The 18,270-nt window shown below is 46.9% G+C and overlaps 1 protein-coding gene across 11 annotated transcripts in view; it reads left to right on the top strand.

The window, feature by feature from the left end:
• NAV2 (neuron navigator 2) overlaps positions 1-18,270 on the top strand; it is a 799,971-nt gene that overhangs the window by 549,720 nt on the left and 231,981 nt on the right. For 10 of the 11 annotated variants that reach the window (XR_009597822.1, XM_060403976.1, XM_060403975.1 and 7 more), the window contains 2 exons: positions 8,869-9,142; positions 13,717-13,785. Coding sequence is in view for 10 of the 11 variants with exons in the window: in XM_060403976.1 (XP_060259959.1) it covers positions 8,869-9,142; positions 13,717-13,785 (343 nt within the window). In the remaining variant the exon portion in view is untranslated. The remainder of the gene's footprint in view (positions 1-8,868; positions 9,143-13,716; positions 13,786-18,270) is intronic. The other variant, XM_027960128.3, reaches the window with a different exon arrangement.

Genomic DNA, 18,270 nt, shown 5'->3' with positions numbered 1-18,270 from the left:
GATCATCAGTCACGACCACCGTTGCTCACCCTCAGTGCCAGTCTCTCATCTGGATCTTCTCCTGATTCGGGGTTGGGTGGGTCTAAGTGGGTGATACTGGTCTTTGATGGTAAGACTGATTCTGGACTAGGACAGTCTTGTGGGGGTGGGGGAGTGGGTGACTGGCCCCAAGTTTTGTCAGTTCAAGTACAGATCAAGAGTACTGAGAGCATTTTATCCTCAAATGAGTCTTAGTCACAATTTCAGGGTTATAGGAAATACCTCCATTTGACATACTGTTCAATTATAGGAAAGGAAATCATATATTGAGAACCCACCGTGTGCCATCACTGGGCTGAGAGCCGTATACAATTTTTACCTGATTTAATCCCCCAGCAACCTTCTGAGGTCAGTATTATATTATCCCATCTTACGGATGAGGAAACTGAGGCCCAAAGAGAATGTTACATGTAGCAAAAGGGAGGCCCGCAGGTAGGCATTGCTCGAGCTACTCACAGCTGTTGGTTTAAAGGCCTGGTGTTTTCTACTGCTCGCCACTACCCACACTTCCGACCACCTGCATTATGACTAGAAAATCATTATAGTGTTTAAAGAATAATGTCATGTTAATGCTTTGTGTTTTGCTTTTGAAGATGATTGGGCACCCCAAGGTTCCTCCTCTGATTGAAAAAAAAGAAAAAATCAGTGGTTGGAAAGCCCCACAGGCACATCGCCACCCTTTCCCAGTGACTTAAGCAGGTTTGGAGCCCGGGAGGGTGTATGCACCTGTCCTTGAAGCCGTTTGAGCAGCTCAGGGCCCTGCCCTGACCTGCCTGTGAGAGAGCCACAGGGAACCGTCGTTCCAGGGCAAGACAGCCAAAGCCTGTGAGCTGGGGCTGCAGGCCAAGGTGAGCCCTGCGGAGACGCCGCTAGTTCGTAGCTTCTCGCACCTCCTTGGTGTTTCCAAAGGCTGGACCCATCCACTTGCTCCTGGAGACTGGCCAGAGTCCTGTGAGCCTGGGCCTCACCCTGCCTCGGGTGATGGTCTAGATCCCTTCAACCCCTTTCCCACCACACTTCTCTCACCACCATCTGTAAACCTGTCCCTGGGAGGAAGGCCTCTATCTCTGGGAGTGTTGTGTTGTTTTTTTTTTTCCTGTTGCATTGAGAACTCTTTGGATTTGTTCTCGTAACAACTTTTATATATAACATGCAGCAGTGTTAATTATCTTATGTTATACATTACATGCCTAGTTCTTATTTATCTTAAAACTGGAAGTTGGTACATTATTGAGTGCCTTCATCCAGTTCCCCCATCCCCACCTTTGGTAACCACAAATCTAATCTCTTTTTTCTAATAAAAACAATTGTTCACTGATTAAAGACAGAGTTTATCTTCAGAGTTCATAAACAGATCCTAAAAACTCAATAGAAAAGTAGTTATATCAATACAACAAGTTATTCTCTGAAGAGGAAATGCAAATGGCCATTAAACATACGAAGAAGTGCTTCACCCCACTAACATTCTGGAAACTACTTAAAGTAACCTGATACACATACTTTCATGCATCATATGATTAAAAATGGAAAGATCTGATAATATCAAGTGATTGAGAGGTAGGTACTCTTACAAACTTTCCTTGTGGGAATACAGTTTAGACTGTTCATCTGCATGATCAGATTCCATTAAAATCTGAACTATTTGTTACTCATTTATTCCACTTTTCCGGATCTCTCTTTGAGGTTATACCTGGGAGTTTTGAGAAGACCTGGCATTTGTGCTGCCTGGCCCTAAGCCCATTCTCCCGGGATGGGGAAGCAGAGGTCGGGAGGGGAAGGCTTTTCTTATTCAGCACACATTTGCCGGGCATATCCTGTATACCAGATGCAGTGCTAGGCACCAGGGTACACGGAGAGTCATGTCAGTCGTACAAAACCAGCTTCAGTTCCAATTAATAAGAGAGTTGTGCTGGTGGGATGTACAGGATCCAGTCAGTGATACCCAAAGAAAGGTAATAGTCAGCTCTACCTGGGACCGTCAGGGGGCTTCACAGAGACAGTGATGCTTCTCTTGGGTTTTACAAGATGAGTAGGCTTTCACCAATCAGAAGGGGAAGGTGAAGGGAAATTTAGATAGATATTCAGTTCAGTTCATTCGCTCAGTTGTGTCTGACTCTTTGCAACCCCATGAATCGCAGCACATCAGGCCTCCCTGTCCATCACCATCTCCTGGAGTTCACTCAAACTCACATCCATCAAGTTGGTGATGCCATCCAGCCATCTCATTCTCTGTCGTCCCCTTCTCCTCCTGCCCCCAATCCCTCCCAGCATCAGAGTCTTTTCCAATGAGTCAACTCTTCGCATGAGTGGCCAAAGTACTGGAGTTTCAGCTTTAGCATCATTCCTTCCAAAGAAATCCCAGGGCTGATCTCCTTCAGAATGGACTGGTTGGATCTCCTTGCAGTCCAAGGGACTCTCAAGAGTCTTCTCCAACACCACAGTTCAAACGCATCAATTCTTCAGCGCTCAGCTTTCTTCACAGTCCAACTCTCACATCCATACATGACCACAAGAAAAACCCTAGCCTTGACTAGATGGACTTTGTTGGCAAAGTAATGTCTCTGCTTTTGAATATGCTATCTAGGTTGTTCATAACCTTTCTTCCAAGAAGTAAGCATCTTTTAATTTCATGGCTGCAATCACCATCTGCAGTGATTTTTGGAGCCCCCAGAAATAAAGTCTGACACTGTTCCCACTGTTTCCCCATCTATTTGCCATGAAGTGATGGGACCGGATGCCATGATTTTCGTTTTCTGAATGTTGAGCTTTAAGCCAACTTTTCCACTCTCCTCTTTCACTTTCATCAAGAGGCTTTTAGTTCCTCTTCACTTTCTGCCATAAGGGTGGTGTCATCTGCATATCTGAGGTTATTGATATTTCTCCCGGCAACCTTGATTCCAGATAGATATTAGGGCATAGTAATGGGATGGGCACAGAGGACTTGCTTTTTATCAGTCTTGCAGGTTGCAGGCAGGATGATGCTTCCAGGTGCTTCTGACAAGGAGTATAGGCATTTGGCGTGAAATTGATCCCTGGGTCAAGAAGATCCCCTGAAGGGAAGGGAAGATCGCCCCTGAAAGGAGTCTTTTCCAGGCAGCACAAATCCCAGGTTCCTGACTTGATTAGTTCAAACCTGGGTTTGTGGCCCTGATAGCCAGAGACCTGCTGCCGAGCTCTCCTCCTCTCGTTTGGAGCCAGAAAACAGGAGGTCTTTCTGGACCCTTAGGGTAAAAGCGGCAGGTGGATTGTCCCCATTGTCCTCCTTTGGGGTCTCCGGAGTTCTGCGGTGAGGGGAACCGTTTCTGTCCCTTGCCAGCAGGGGGCGCTGTGGGCTCTACTCCCACCGCCTCATCCACTCCCCGTGTGGGCTCTGATGGGCTTGATGAACAGAAGGGCTGCTGCAGTGGGGTTACATAGACGGCAGAGATAGGATTCACAGCCCCCAATCAGCTGGGTGACCTTACACCATGGCTTAAGGGGATTGAATAGGAATCCTGAGTCTACAGTCTAGGCAGCCTTCCCTACAAAGCAGCTTTCTTTGTATTCGATTATTCCAATGCTTGTGCCTAAGTAAATCAGACTTGAGTTCTCTTTTAAATAATATTGAAAGAAAATAACTCTATTCTCCCCTCTTGCCCAACATGCCCTACAGCATCTATGCAGATTAGGAGCAGTGAGTGGGAGTAGAGATCAGTCAGAACCCAAGGAGATTGAGTCGAGGCAATTCTGAATTCTAGTGGGAATTGGCCTATGGTCTGTATAGTTTATTCTCCCGTTTATGTGCAGGTGGCCGTAGGAGAGAAGACAGAGCAGGGCTTTCGTCCTGGTTCCGATACGCCGCTAGCTCGTGTCTCCTTAGACAAGCCCTCTCTCTGACTCTCTCTGTCTCTCTGTAGGCAAGAATGCTGGAGTGGGGTGCCTTTCCCTTCTCCAGGGGCTCTTCTTGACCCAGGATTCGAGCCCAGGTCTCACACATTGCAGGCAGATTCTTTACCATCTAAGCCACCGGGGAAGCCCATCTCTCTCTAGGTCTTTTTTTTTTTTTTTTTTCTTTCTAAAGATCAAGAGTGTGAGGATAGTTGATCAGAAATAAAATGATGCTTTTTTTCCCAAAGCCTTAGGAAATGTCATAGGGGGAACATTTTTGTGGGCTGGTGGATTTTGTTTTTAGAGAGCCTGTGTAGCCAGCTTACCAGGCCTTGTGGCACACAGACAAATGCCATTTGGAAATAAGAAAAGAACACAATTCTAGCTATTTTGGATACTGTCTGTTAAAGACCACCCGTGGCATGAACTGTGTGTCTCTTAACTCCAAACAGAGCATTCACTATGCTTGAGTCCTGTGTTCTGAAATGGATAACATGTGGTCTATCCATATAACGGGATAAAGCCTAGCAATATAAAGAAACAAACTAATGATAGCGTTCTCACCCAGGTGAACCTTGAAAACATGCTCCATGGAAGAACGAAAGTGTAGTTGCTCAGTCATGTCCAATTCTTTTCGACCCTATGGACTGTAGCCCGCCAGGCTCCTCTGTCCATGGAATTCTCCAGGCAAGAATACTGGAGTGGGTTGCCATGCCCTTCTCCAGGGGATCTTCCCAACCCAGGGATTGAACCCAGGTCTCCTGCATTCTTCCATGGCAGAAGCCAGATGCAAGAGACTGCAGGTCACATGATTCCGCTTACAGGAAATTGGCCCAGAATAGGCCAATCAATGAAAACATTAGAATTTGTCTGAGGGGATGGGTTTGGGACTTGATTACAGATGAGCCCTTTTCAGAGTGATGGAAAGTCTAAAACTAGAATTTACTAAATTTACTAACGATCATTATACACTTGATTTTGTGGTTGTAAATTATACCTCAATAGAGCTGATTTCTTTTTTAAAAAGAGATGATCATGGTTGGCTTTCTTCTTGAGCCAATGACTGTCTTGAGGGGATGTGCTGGAAGGAGGGACAGCTCCTTAGGCTTCTTGTAGGTGAAGAGCCCTGTGCTCTCCAAAGGCGGCAGGTACAAGGAAGTGCAAAGACAGGCTTTTATTTTCTCATTTAATCCTGCTAATCTCCATAGCATCCCTATGGGGAGGGTGTGGCACACGTGTAAAGAAGGAAATGAGGCTCAGAGAGGTTAACTCTTGGAAAAACTTTGAAGTCTTCAAATGATGGACTTGAGAAATGCAAACCTCGGTCTTTGCGGCTCTAATAATCAGTGATCCATATAGTAAAATGTTTCTTCCTAAGAAACAGTGTATTCATGGGAGCACTGGGCCCTTTCACAAATAAAAAGAGGTTTTCGGGAAGAATAGAACAGTTCTGAGCAATAAATCACTGAACGGCACAGGGAGAGACTATGACAAAGCCGGCTCCATTCATCTGCCCTGGGCTGGGCAGGTAGATTGTGAGGGAGCCGATGTGGACATACTTACGTTTTGCAGGAGCGACCCCTGATCCTCTGGCTTTGCTGTGGAATTGTTAGTTCCTCCTGTCTTTGTTTTTCATGTGTGGTTTTTAAAAAAATGTATTATGGAATGTTTGACACATTCTATAAAAGAATATTTTTATTATAGAAGGAGAATAAAGAATATTTCTGTGCCCGTGAGCTAACTTAATAAGTAAAACACTATCCACTATCTGGCGTGCTTCTAAATTCATGCCATGGGATGGGGATGTAAGTAAGCCAAGTTATACCATGTTGGGTGACTGAATGAGATCATGTATGTGAAAAGCTTCATTGGTATATGCTGATTAGTAATAGCTCTATAAAAGACACTGAAATCTTACATAGATTTCATCTGGCATGATTATAGCTCTATTTTCATCATCCAGGGAATTCTATTTTTAGAGGAAATTGTTTTCCCGAGTTCCTTAAGAGGTCCTGCCCTGCCTGCCAGCCCTTGATTCTGGCCCTGCCCCCTGTCATTGTCCAGCTGAGTTAACCAGGGGGACATCACCTTACCCTCCACCTTCCCACGAGGAAAATGCCCATTTTCAAGAAGAACATGGAGACTCAGAGGTTGCATCTTATAAAACCTCAGTCTGTAGACTGAATCATGCCATCCAGACCTCACATCCTGTGACATTGGTGTCCTTGTCAAAACATTTAGAAGCAGCAGCAGAACAGGCCGTGGACATGTTCTGCTTTGGTTTCCTTAGGATGGAGAAAGAAGCAGGGGTGAAGGGTTAAAGCTGAGCTGACCCAAAGAAACGGGGCGGGGGTGGGGGGTCCCACATTTGGGGAACTTTCTGTGCTCCCTGCGTTGCATACCGTGGTTTATAAGCATCTTGGCTTGTCCAGGGGAGCCCTGGCTTATACCTGTTGTCCTAATGTAATTAAGAATGTCTCCCTCTCAAAAATGCCATATGGTAAGATGCCATTTAGTTAAAAAAAAAAAAAAACCATGATTTTTAAAAACAAAAGGGACATGTTATATTGTTATATGCTGATTCTAAGTCAGCCATTTTATTTTTTAAATTTTTAATTGGAAGATAATTGCTTTGCAATGCTGTATTAGTTTCTGGTGTACAACAACATGAATCAGCTAAAAGTACATATATCCCCTCCCTCTTGAGCCTCTGTCCCACCCCACCCCTTCTCCCACCTAGGGACAAGGCCATCACAGAGCTCGGAGCTGAGCTCCTGTGTTATATAGCAGCCTCCCACTAGCTGTCTGTTTACATGCGGTAGTGTATATAAGTCAGTGCTACTTTCTCAGTTCCCCCACCCTCTCCATCCCCAACTGTGTCCACAAGTCGGTTCTCTGAGAAAACCGTTATTTTTAAGGCATGTAGCTGGAGCTCTATGGGAAGCTCCCACAGGATTATGGAGCTGTGGTTGTCATACAGGAACCAGGACTGGTGAAAGACGTGACTGTTTACTGGTGTGCCTTCACCTCTCTGCTCAGATTTGATCTGCAAAAGCACCTTGGCAGCAGGGCAAGCTGTTAGTATTGTCAGGTGAGGCCCAGAGAGATTCAGTGACTTGCACAGCTAGTTCGTGGTAGAAGACAGACTGAAATTCAAGCCTTGCTCTTCTAAAAGCCAGGCTCCTGATGGTTTTCTCCCACAGTCAGCACAAGCTAGCTCCCAAAGAGTGAAAGCTGGATTCTAGTAGTCTGTATTGTCACTTTCTTCAAGAGCCTGGAAAGAGGAGCTCTCCAACAGGAAGTAATTCAGCCTGACCTAGTCAGCAAATCACACCCCAGGGCACTGGCAGGCTAACAGGGGATAAGGCTTGCTTCTCAAAGAACCCCATTCATGCCTTCTGCCCTTCAGCTGGTCATTGGCGGAAACTCTGGTTCCTTTATCAGCATCCTCTTGCCAAGCCTGGGGTAACCTGAAGATGTGTGTTACCCACACCAGGGGTGAGGGCTTCCCTTCCTCCAACCCCATTCCCTTCAACTCCCTTCCCAATTCAGAAACATTCAGCCTAAGGGTGGAAGTAGAGAAAAGCAGACACATTACTTGGCTGACAAAGGTCCGTATGGTTTTTCCAGTGGTCATGTATGGATGTGAGAGTTGGACCATAAAGAAAGTGGAATGCTGAAGAATTGATGCTTTTGAACTGTGGTGGTGTTGGAGAAGACTCTTGAGAGTCCCTTGGACTGCAAGAAGATCCAACCAGTCCATTCTGAAGGAGATCAGTCCTGAATATTCACTGGAAGGACTGATGCTGGAGCTGAAACTCCAATACTTTGGCCACCTGATAAAAGGACTGACTCACTGGAAAAGACCCTGATGCTGGGAAAGATTGAAGGCAGGAGGAGAAGGGGACGGCAGGACGAGATGGTTGGATGCCATCACTGACATGATGGACGTGGGCAAGCTCTGGGAGTTGGTGATGGACAGGGAAGCCTGGAGTGCTGCAAAAAGTCGGACGTGACTGAACGACTGAACTGAAGAGTGGAAGTGAAGCAGAGGGAGCCCCCAGGTTCCCCCTTCTCTGTCCCACATGCTGGGTGGCCACACTGTCTTACCCTCAGGGTCAGTTTAGACCCTGGCCATCAGCATCTGGTGTTAAAAGAACTGTGGAAAAGGAGGGATTGCCCAAGGAGGTACACCACTGCATCCATAGCTCCTGCCTGGGAATAAATATTTCATTCCTTCTCTGAAGCTCTTTATGCACGCCTTGAGGCAAATACATTTTAAAATCTGAAAAATTCCATCTGGAATGAAAAATTTTCTTAGCCCCACTCTGCACACATTTTTTTTTTTTTAATGTAGGGGAAAAAAATGTTTTAATGTGAGTTCTTTGTGGAAGCAAGCGCTATGGCTTATCCCCATACCCACCCCAAACTCAAGTTGTTTATTTGATGTACAGGAGACAGCCATGTATCTGAGGGCAGGATGATTGGGCAAAGTTAGGTGAGGATTTTGGAGTGGGCTGGCAACTACTTGGCATGCTCCGGGTGGCTTGAAGCATGGAACAGGGATTTGGGGGTGCTGTGTAGACACCAGTGAGTTTCCCCCAGTGCCTCCATCCCTCAAGCTCTTCCTCTGCGTCCTGGACAAGCACAGTCTTGCTCGGGACTCTGTCTTTTTCGGTTGTGTCCTTACTGAGAACTTCCTCCTCGCACTCGCCAGACATCCCAGTTGCAACTTGCCTCGGGTACCCACTCTAATCCCAGTGGGGAGAAATCAGCTAATTTCTCTGTGGTTTAGGCCAGATTTTAATTGACTGTGATACCAATTAAGTATTCAGGAAATCTGTCCTATCCTAGAGGAATTAAAACTCACGCGGGGGCTGAAACTGCCTCCTAAAAGGGTGTGAGACAGAACTCCCCAGAAGGGCTTCCTCCTCTAACCAGAATCTCCCCATTGTCTTGCAGAGATCAGGAATGGAAATCTTAAGGCCATCCTAGGCCTCTTCTTCAGCCTCTCCCGGTACAAGCAGCAGCAGCAGCAGCAGCCGCCGCCGCAGCCCCAGAAGCCGCACCTCCCCTCGCCACTGCCGCCCGCCGGGTCCCAGGTGGCAGGGGCCCCCTCCCAGTGCCAGGCTGGCCCTCCTCAGCAGCAGGTGCCAGCCACCCCCCAAGCCCCGTGCCAGCCTCACCAACCAGCGCCACATCAGCCATCAAAAGCACAAGCCGAGATGCAGTCCAGGTGGGCACTCCTCGTCAACTGGTGATTCGGCTTTTCTCAGGGTCTTCTTCACACTGACCCCCTTCTAGCCTGCGCCCCACGTGGTTCACGTTTGTGCTTCTGCAGATCTGAGAACTACCAGTAGTTTGTGGGGAATCAGCATGACCTTGAAATGGATGTGCCTGGTGGAGATAGGGGTATTAGAGATCAGAGTCACCAGCCGCTCCCGCCTTAAACTCTAGCTTGTTAACACATACATGCTCGTAGGCAATAAACAGCCCCTAAAATAGACTTCAAACTTCTGTGTGTCAGCCTACAGGCTGGGTATTCAGTGTTATACGTACAAAACAGTTTTGCTTAGTGGAGGCAGAAGTTCTTCAGCAGATACTTCTGCTTTGCCAGAAGAGAAATCCTGAGAAACCCAGAAGAAAGATAGCAAGTGGTTTTTAGCAGGACGAGAGGCTCCCCACTTCTCTGAGTGGGCCAGTATCTCCTGATGGGGAGCCGTTCCCGTTCAGTGTACCTGGGTTTTGTTGACCTTGGAGCCTGAGGAGCAGTGTCTGCCATGGCCCTCTGCTGTTTGGATTAGGACCGAGTTTTTGTTGGTGTTTCCAGAGGATCTTGCAAGGAATGGTATACCAGCAGAACAACAGAACAGTTACTGTCTACGCTGTTCACATGCTAATAGCTGCATTCCTAAACAACACCACAAAAAATCACTTCATAAAACATTTAATGAGGGGGAAAAAATAGAGGAGGGGATTAGGAATTTTTGACTCATAGTAAAGTTTTGGAGAAAAAAAAATTTTTTTAAGCCATAAAACTTTAGCTATCAAACCTAAATGCCACCACTCAAATTGATTGCTTGATTTCATTGAATATGTGCTACAGAGTGATGGCTTTTTCTTTCCAGTCCCCCAGAGCACCAGCATTAATAATCATAGGTTTTCTCACACACCGTCATGTCCTTGGTAGCCATTTGTAGTTGGGCAAAGCACAAAGTGGTTGAAACAAAGCAGCTGCCCTCGAGATGGTTAATGGTCACAGCTGTCTTTCCCCAGGAGAAGTGCTGCTTCCCAACTGTGATTGTGTTAAAACCAGCAGTGACAGATGTGATGTAAGTCAGAACCCCTAATTAATTATCTAATTGTATCCCATTCTCATTGTGAAAATCTGTGGGCCAGCAGGGATGCCTGGACTAGCAACAAGGCCTGGACAGCCAGGCAGCCAGCCTCCACACCTCTGCCCGGAAGGGCCCCCTGGGTGGAAGCCATTCTGTGATCCCTAGTGGGGTCAGGATGACCACATGACCTGGGCATCATTTCCCACACTGCATGCTGCAGAGAGCTTATTCCCTGGATAGCAACTTGCAGGGAAGGGTTCTATGGGGGAAAAATTGGTGCCTGCTCCTTACATCCTGCTGGAGGAGGCGGGCAAAAGTGGGAAGAGAAATATCAGAAGTGGTAGTACAAGAAGATAATGAGATTCAGAGGGATTGGGTTCATAATTTAAGTTGGGTTGATAGGTTTCTCTGAGGACCTGACACCAAAGTAGAAATGGGAGTGACAGAGAGCTCGCCATGCAGGTGTGGAATAGATCAGGGAGACGGGAGCAGCTGGTGCAAAGGCCCTGTGGTAGGAGTAAGCTGGGCAGGTTGGAGGAGCCGAGGGAAGGCTAGAATGGCTGGAGCTCTGTGGGTGAAGGGGAGTGTGAAGTGAAAGGCAGCCTGATAAGCAAAGAGAGCTGCCACCATTGACATGAAAGACAATGAGACTGGTCACCCCTGGAGCTGTGTAGTGCCATAGCCCTGAAGCAAGGTCACAGGGACAGCTATGCAGGCTGAAGAGTCGGTATTTCATTCTAAAGGTAATTAGGCCATTGGGCAGTCTTGAGCAGGAAGGAGACTTAATTTACAGTTGTTATTTTAAAATCACTTTTGTTTCTCTCTAGAGAATAAGACTGTGGAAGGGTCAAGAATAGAAGGAAAGATCCCAGCTAAGAGGCTTTGTCATCCTCTAGGTCAGCGGTCTCCAACCTTCTTGGCACCAGTTTCGTGGAAGACAATTTTTCCATGGGCCAGGGCAGGGTGGTGGTGGTTTCAGGATGATTTAAGCACATTACATTTGTTGTGCACTTTTTTTCTATTACTGTTATATCAGCTCCACCTCGGATCATGAGGCATTAGCTCTCAGAGGCTGGGGAATCCCTGCTCTAGGTGACAGTGGCTTAGATCAAGTTGGTGGAGCAAGTATGGAGATGGATCAGTTTGGGTATTTTAGAGGATGAGCCAACAGGACTATAGGTAGATTGACTGTCTGGCGTGAGGAAGGGAAGAATCACAGACACGTCCTTGATTTCCAGCTTGAGTGTTTAGGCAAATGGTGGCACTTACTGAGACAAGGAACCTGGGGGGGCGGGTAGGGGAAAGGACTTGTGTACCCTGGGAATCTTCAGAAGAAGGTGTAGAAAGCCTTCTCAAACTGAGCCACAGAACTCTTCTTATAAGAGTGTCTCATTGCATAGGGTTCCAAGGAACATGTGTTGAAAAACACTGGGCTTCTGTCAATGAGCTATGATAACCTGAGGCATCCGTCACCACAGTAAGCTTTTGTCTTCTCAAAAGAACCGGAAGTCCCAGTCAGGATACCCATCTCCCAGTAAGAAAAAGCATCCTGCTGTTAATAAATGCTTTACCTAGAGGGACTTCCCTGGCAGTGCAGTGGTTGAGACTTTGCACTTCGACTGCAGGGTGCACGGGATCCATCCCTAGCCAGGGAAAAAGGATCCTGCATGCCGTGTGGTGTGGTCACAAAACTGCAAGAGTGAAAAATAGATGCTTTACCGAAAGAGCAGCCACACTCACTTAAGCCAGGTTTTTAATGTCCATTTTTTCCGGAGTGGTTCCTGCCATCATGCCCCCCGACCCTACAATGTGGTGATGAGACAAGTCGGGCTCTGGAATCGTTCTGTGTCCTCCTTCACCCTTTACTTGGCCCCCTTCACCCTGTATTTGGCCCCTGTTGGGTTACTTTAGCAGATGGTTGGTTTTATCCATGACATGCTGATGCTTTCTAGTTTTCCTTCTGGAGGATAATCTTGTTCTCAAAGTCTAGAGATGTGATACTCCATACTCATGTGCTGGCTGTAAATTTAAAAACAGTAAAGTCACTTCTCTGGCTTAGTTCCATTGTATTTCTATCCCCAAGTTCTGATAGCCCAGATCCCAAGGGTAATGGTTCAGACCCTTGATCATTAATATCAAATGTTGACACAACTCCCAAATACCAGGTTTGTGTTGATCCTTCCTTAGAGCTCCACTAGGCACAAACATGCCTAAACACCATGCCTCTCAAGATAGCAAATACTAAAACTTGACAACTTTTCCATAATGTTTGTTAATTTAAAAAAAAGAGTTGTGGAAGCTTAGCAAGGAAAATTGAGATACTGGCATAAAGGAGAAAGCAATTCCTTTATGGTGACTAAATGGAGACTGACTATTACTTCTTATCAGCTTTTCTCATTAATTTACATGATGGCTGAGAAGTCGATCCACCTTTCACCTTGTGAAGTTCCTCTCTCTCTCTGTGTCTCGTTTACATCGTATCAATATTTAGCTTTTTATAAAAATACAAAGAATTGCTTTTAAAAAAATTCATTCTCTGTCTTCCTTCACATCCTAAGTGTTGAGACACCAGCATTGTATTTCTCACCTCAGATCCTTTTATGCACATGTTATAGATGCTATGGATGCAAGAAAGATAAATATTTCTCTCTTTCATAAGGCAGTAAATAAGCTGAACCATTTATTAAGTCCATCCATGATTCTTCATATTCATAAGTTTATGGTGTAAAGCCCAGAATGTAGCAAGTTCAGAAGATTTGAAATGGTCATTGCTGATACCATGGACAGCAAACATTCCTGAGACCAGCCAAACTTGAAAATATCTCCACCCTTATTTGGGCTTCCCCAGTGGCTCAGCTGGTAAAGAATCTGCCTGCCAATGCAGGAGACACAAGAGATGTGGGTTTGATCCCTGGGTCAGGAAGCTTCCCTGGAGAAAGAAATGGCAACCCACCCCACTATTCTTGCCTGGAAAATCATGGACAGGGGGCTGGTGGTCCACCGTTCATGGGGTTGCAAAGAGTCACACATGACTGAACACCCAGGCCACCCTTATTTAGGGTCAGCTTAGTGGGATATTCAGGACACTCCTCCAGAGAGCACTCCAATAGAATAAGCAAGTGGAGTAGAAACATCTGAATACTTTAGAAAGGTACAAAGTTTACTTGTCAGAGACCCCTGGCTTTAGGATCTCATTGCGGAAGAAGACCCTGTAGTGACTGATGGCAGAAAAGAGATTTGGAGTTAAGAAAAAGAAAACCACCAAAGTTCTCAGATAATTTTGAACAGCAGTTTCCTTACGTTGGAGTTTTATCAAATTAGACCTAAGAAGAAGGCTGCATGTTGTAGAAAAATCGGGCAGAGGGAAACCCGGGGGCTTTCGCTGTGTCTTGGGACTCCTGTTGATAATGTGTCTAACGCATCTTCTCTCCTCTCACTCATCTCTTCCACTTTTTTCTTTCCTGTCATGCAGTGCATCTTCCAAGGACTCATCACAAAGCAAAATCATCCGCTTCACTCTGGGTCAGAAAAAGATCTCTAGGTTAGACCTTGTCCACGTCCCGCAAAGCATGGTTTCAACCCAGCCCCTCGTCCGACCCTTTGCCCTGGCTGCACTTCCTTTTGGTCCTCCGCCCCCTGACATGTTTGCAGTTTGGGAAAAACCAAACATGCTTTGGCTGATGACCAAGTGTTGCGTGTAGAGTCTCGAGAGTCTCCCTGGGGCTGAAGGTGTGTGTGTGTGTGTATATGTGTGATTGTGGTTATGAGGTTTAGTTGTACTTAACGTTTCTGCATCTCATTGAGTTTTTTTTTTGTCTTTGATTGTTTGGACATCAAAGTCCATTCTGACTTAGAGAGGTGAGTTTTTAGATGGCTTTCTATAGTAATTTTATGAAGAGTTTGACTCCCTGCTCTATCCTGGCCCTGATCCCCCCTCACCTGCATCTTGTTTTATGTCTGTTATGCTTTTTGTTATTGGTGCTGTCGTAAAATGACTAACATGGGATTGGTTTTCCCCCTGAGTGTTAAAGACCTGAAGCATGAATCTAATTGTTTGGAGGAGATGGAGCAACAAGGCAACTATGTCTCATTTTTATTTCTGGATGCTCTTGTGTACATGGTTGGATCACCTCAGTTGCCTGAAAATAAAAACTAGGCCTGCTCACTAATTCTCTTGACTCAGCTTGGCGTCTACCACGTCCTGTGAGGACCCGTGCCAGGATACGGGAAACGCCAGTTATATCCTTGTACCTACTGTGTGTTAACAGCTAACATTTATTGAATGTATATTAGGCCCAATATGAATGCATTATCTTAATCTTCAAGTCAGTCTTCTTGCGGTAGGTCATGTTGTTATCCCCATTTTATAGATGAGGAAACTAAAATTTAGCAAGTTCAGTACGTTATCAAAGTCACACAGAAAGCAGAAAAACCAGGACTTGAGCCCAGGTAATCTGACCCCAGACCTCACTGTAACCACTGCGTCACAGCTCTCCCCTCCACCTCCTCCTCCTCGAATTCTGGTACGTGACTTAGCACAGCATACAACCCTGGATTGTTGATGCTGGTTTTTAAAATCTTACATTTCAACCATTCCTTCTGGCCTTTTGCCTCATCACGTCCTTGTAGCATCCTGACAGAAATAAAATCTCGTCCTCGTTATTTTCAGCTAGTATTTCTTTTCACTGAATCTGACTTCAAGCTAAAAGGATGCCCAGACTGTGTTTCTCTCCGTATTCATGTAACCCATGGCTAAAGAAGGTCTGCATGCCGCCCCCCACTCTCTTAGGCTCTGGCTGAGTGCCTTTTCTAATAGTTAACTTTTCTATAAAGCTTACACCTGGGGAGGCTCAACTCAGGATCCACCTGGCTGTGGGGAGAAGCCACAGGGCCCTGCCACAGGGCAGCTGCTTTTCTGTAGAACAAGTCAGCCTGTTAGCCAGACTTGGTACTGGGGGACCTACTGTCATCACTGCCTTCTAGCCTTGTGTCGGAGAAGGCAATGGCACCCCACTCTAGTACTCTTGCAGGGGTCGCGAAGAGTCGGACACGACTGAGCGACTTCATGTTCACTTTTCACTTTCATGCATTGGAGAAGGAAATGGCAACCCACTCCAGTGTTCTTGCCTGGAGAATCCCAGGGATGAGGGTGTCTGGTGGGCTGCCGTCTGTGGGGTCGCACAGAGTCGGACACAACTGAGGCAACTCAGCAGCAGCAGCAGCTGTGTGTCTTAGTGTGCTCATGCTCTTAAGGCGCATCACTGTAGACTGGGTGATTCAACACAGGTTTATTGCTCACAGCTCTGGAGGCTGGGGAATCCAGGATCAGGGTGCCAACACCGTTGCGTTGGTGAGAGCCCACCTCCTGCTTTCCAGAGGGTTGTGTTCTTCCTGTGTCCTCACATGGCAGAGAGCAGAGAGAAGCAAGCTCTCCTGTCTCTCCTGAGGCAGCTCCACCTTTGTCTTGCTGATTGCCAAACCTAGGGTCGGCAAGGCGTGAGTGCGGAAGCTGAAAGAAAATGAGAGGAGCCATAGGAACTGCAGACACCCTTTATTCTGCTGTGGCCGTCACAGCAGACGCATGGGCTGTTTCAGGTGCTGTTTATATAGGTATACGTGAACAAAGGTGGTGCGTGGCCAAGTTAGTACGTCATGATACTTGTCTGCATTGCTATAAATGATCTTAGCTGTTTCATAACCAGGCCGAGTCATTGTTTATAGGATGTGGGGCAAGTGAGCCTGACTATCGCCATCTGGGCTAACTGCTATTCCCCTGTAAGCTTCATGACTTCATGACCTCCCCAAGAGCCCTCTCCAGATCTGTCACACCGGCATGACACGGTATGCATTTGGGGAGAAGGGAGCACAGATATGCAATCGTTAGCACTGTGCTACAGAGTGACTGCTTTCCCTAACAGCCCACTGTCCCCACCCCAACACACAGTGAACTGGGATCCCATTTTGTGTGTGTGTATCATGCAAAGTCCTACGCAGGAAAGGAAGGGGGTGGGGAGCGTGGAGGAAACCTGAAATCTAGTGTTTGTTCCCACGATGTGCTTAGTTCTGAGAGAGAGAGAAGACAGGAGCTAGTTGGGAAATAATCTAATTGAAAGCACATGCACATCCCCTGAAGGATGTCTTATCAGTCCCGGATGATGGAAGGAGGTGGAGTTGCAGGGAGGGGTGGGAAGAGAGGAAGAACTGAATGATGGGCTGGTCTGCCCTGCCCTGGAGGCGTGCTGGGCACAGGCCTTCCAAACTGACCCAAAGCCAAGGTCTGGCTTCCTATCGGAGTCCTGGTGCTCATGCTCAGTCCTGTACGACTCTGTGACCCTATGGCTGCAGCCCGCCAGGCTCCTCTGCCCGTGGGACTTCTCAAGCAAGAACACTGGAGTGAATTGCCATTTCCTCCTCCAGGGCATCTTCCTAACCCAGGAATCAAACCCTCGTCTCCTGCAGCTCCTGTACTGCAGGCAATTCTTGACCTCTGAGCCACCAGGCAAGCCCAGTCCCTCACCTGGATTTCCTTTTGGATGCGTTTTGTTTCTGATGAGCCTGATAAAGGGATTGTTGTTGTTGTTCAATCACTCAGCTGTGTCTGACACTTTGCGACCCCATGGACTGCAGCACACCAGGCTTCCCTGTCTTTCACTAGCTCCTGGAGTTTGCGCAAACTCATGTCCATTGAGTGGGTGATATATAATGATCATCTGAATTAAATTCACCCATTCCAGCCCATTTTAGTTCACTGATTCCTCCTAAAATGTCGATGTTCACTCTTGTCATCTCTTGCTTGACCGAAGGCATCTTCTTTTATTATTTGCCTAACACTCCTTTTTGCCTTCTCCTCACCCCCACTTTCCCACCACTAGCCTTGAGCACAATCTTAATAGAGATTTTAGATGATCAGGCACTGGGGGTTGCAGTGAAGTTTGGTTGCCAAAAGAAACAGCCCTGCCTACCCCTCTGGCTGAGTTGGACACCTCTTCCAGAGCTCTGGAAATAAGTCTCTTTTCAGGTGCAAATACTGATGAAGTCTGGAAGTAAGTTTCTTTTCGGGTGCAAATACCTGCCTGAGCCAGACACCTAGACAGGCACCAGGGGTGTTGAGCAGGGAGGGAAGCCTCACCTTGAGTCTACAGGAAAGGAACTGATGGAGGGAGCTGGTACAGGGATGAAGAATTCCCATGAATTTCCACCTCTGATCACTGCATTGTGTTGATAAGAGATCTTGGTATCCCTGGTGAGCCTCAGGTATTTAGGCTTATTCTGCCTGTGGGAGGCATTGAAGCCTGGTGACTAAGAGTGCAGCTTTGCAGTCAAAGCTAGCAAACCCTGTGTTCACCGCTTACTATGTTACCTGGGCTAATTAGTTAATTTCCATCCTTGTTGGTAAAAAGTAGTCCTGCCTCACTCACAGTGCTGTGTGGATTAAATAAAGTCGTTGCCAGCCCTTTGCTGCCTGGCGTGTAATCAGTGCACCGTAACTAGCTGATAGGCTACTGTTGGTGGTTTCAGCTGATCTGGTCCAGCTCTGGGGTGTCCCACAGAGTTGATCTCTACACGACCATCTGGTGGAGAGGAATCAGCGTGGCTAATAGTTCAGTCCTCTCCACCCAGCTGCTGAAAAGCAGATGCTGTGGAGTTGAGAGACTTGGCATTTAATCATCTTGTCTGGCAAAAAGCATCTCCGATTATGACCTCTGCCCTCCGAGGTCTTTAGCACGTGCACACAAGCTGCCATCTCTCTGGAGTGGGGGGTGGGTCGTCTTCTGCTCCTGGCCTTTGAAGTGGTTTGTGGGAGAACCACTTTCTTCTTCTCATTAGCAAGTACAGCAAGTGGAGCCAGAACGCACGCGCAGGTTATGTGCCGGGAATGGCAGTCTTACCGCCCTGCCCGCTTGGCTGTGCACGTACGTGTTGGAGACATTGACCGCGGGCTCCCAGAGCAGCAGAGTTTTCCTTCTGCTCCTTTGTTGCGCCTCTTCCCTTAAACATCATTTTTTCAAAAAGCAGCATGCCTGTT

Source organism: Ovis aries, chromosome 21, assembly GCF_016772045.2.
Source record: "Ovis aries strain OAR_USU_Benz2616 breed Rambouillet chromosome 21, ARS-UI_Ramb_v3.0, whole genome shotgun sequence".
Lineage (NCBI taxonomy): Eukaryota > Metazoa > Chordata > Mammalia > Artiodactyla > Bovidae > Ovis > Ovis aries.
Note: the sequence above shows the minus strand (reverse complement) of the source record. Positions and strands in the feature narration are given on the sequence as shown.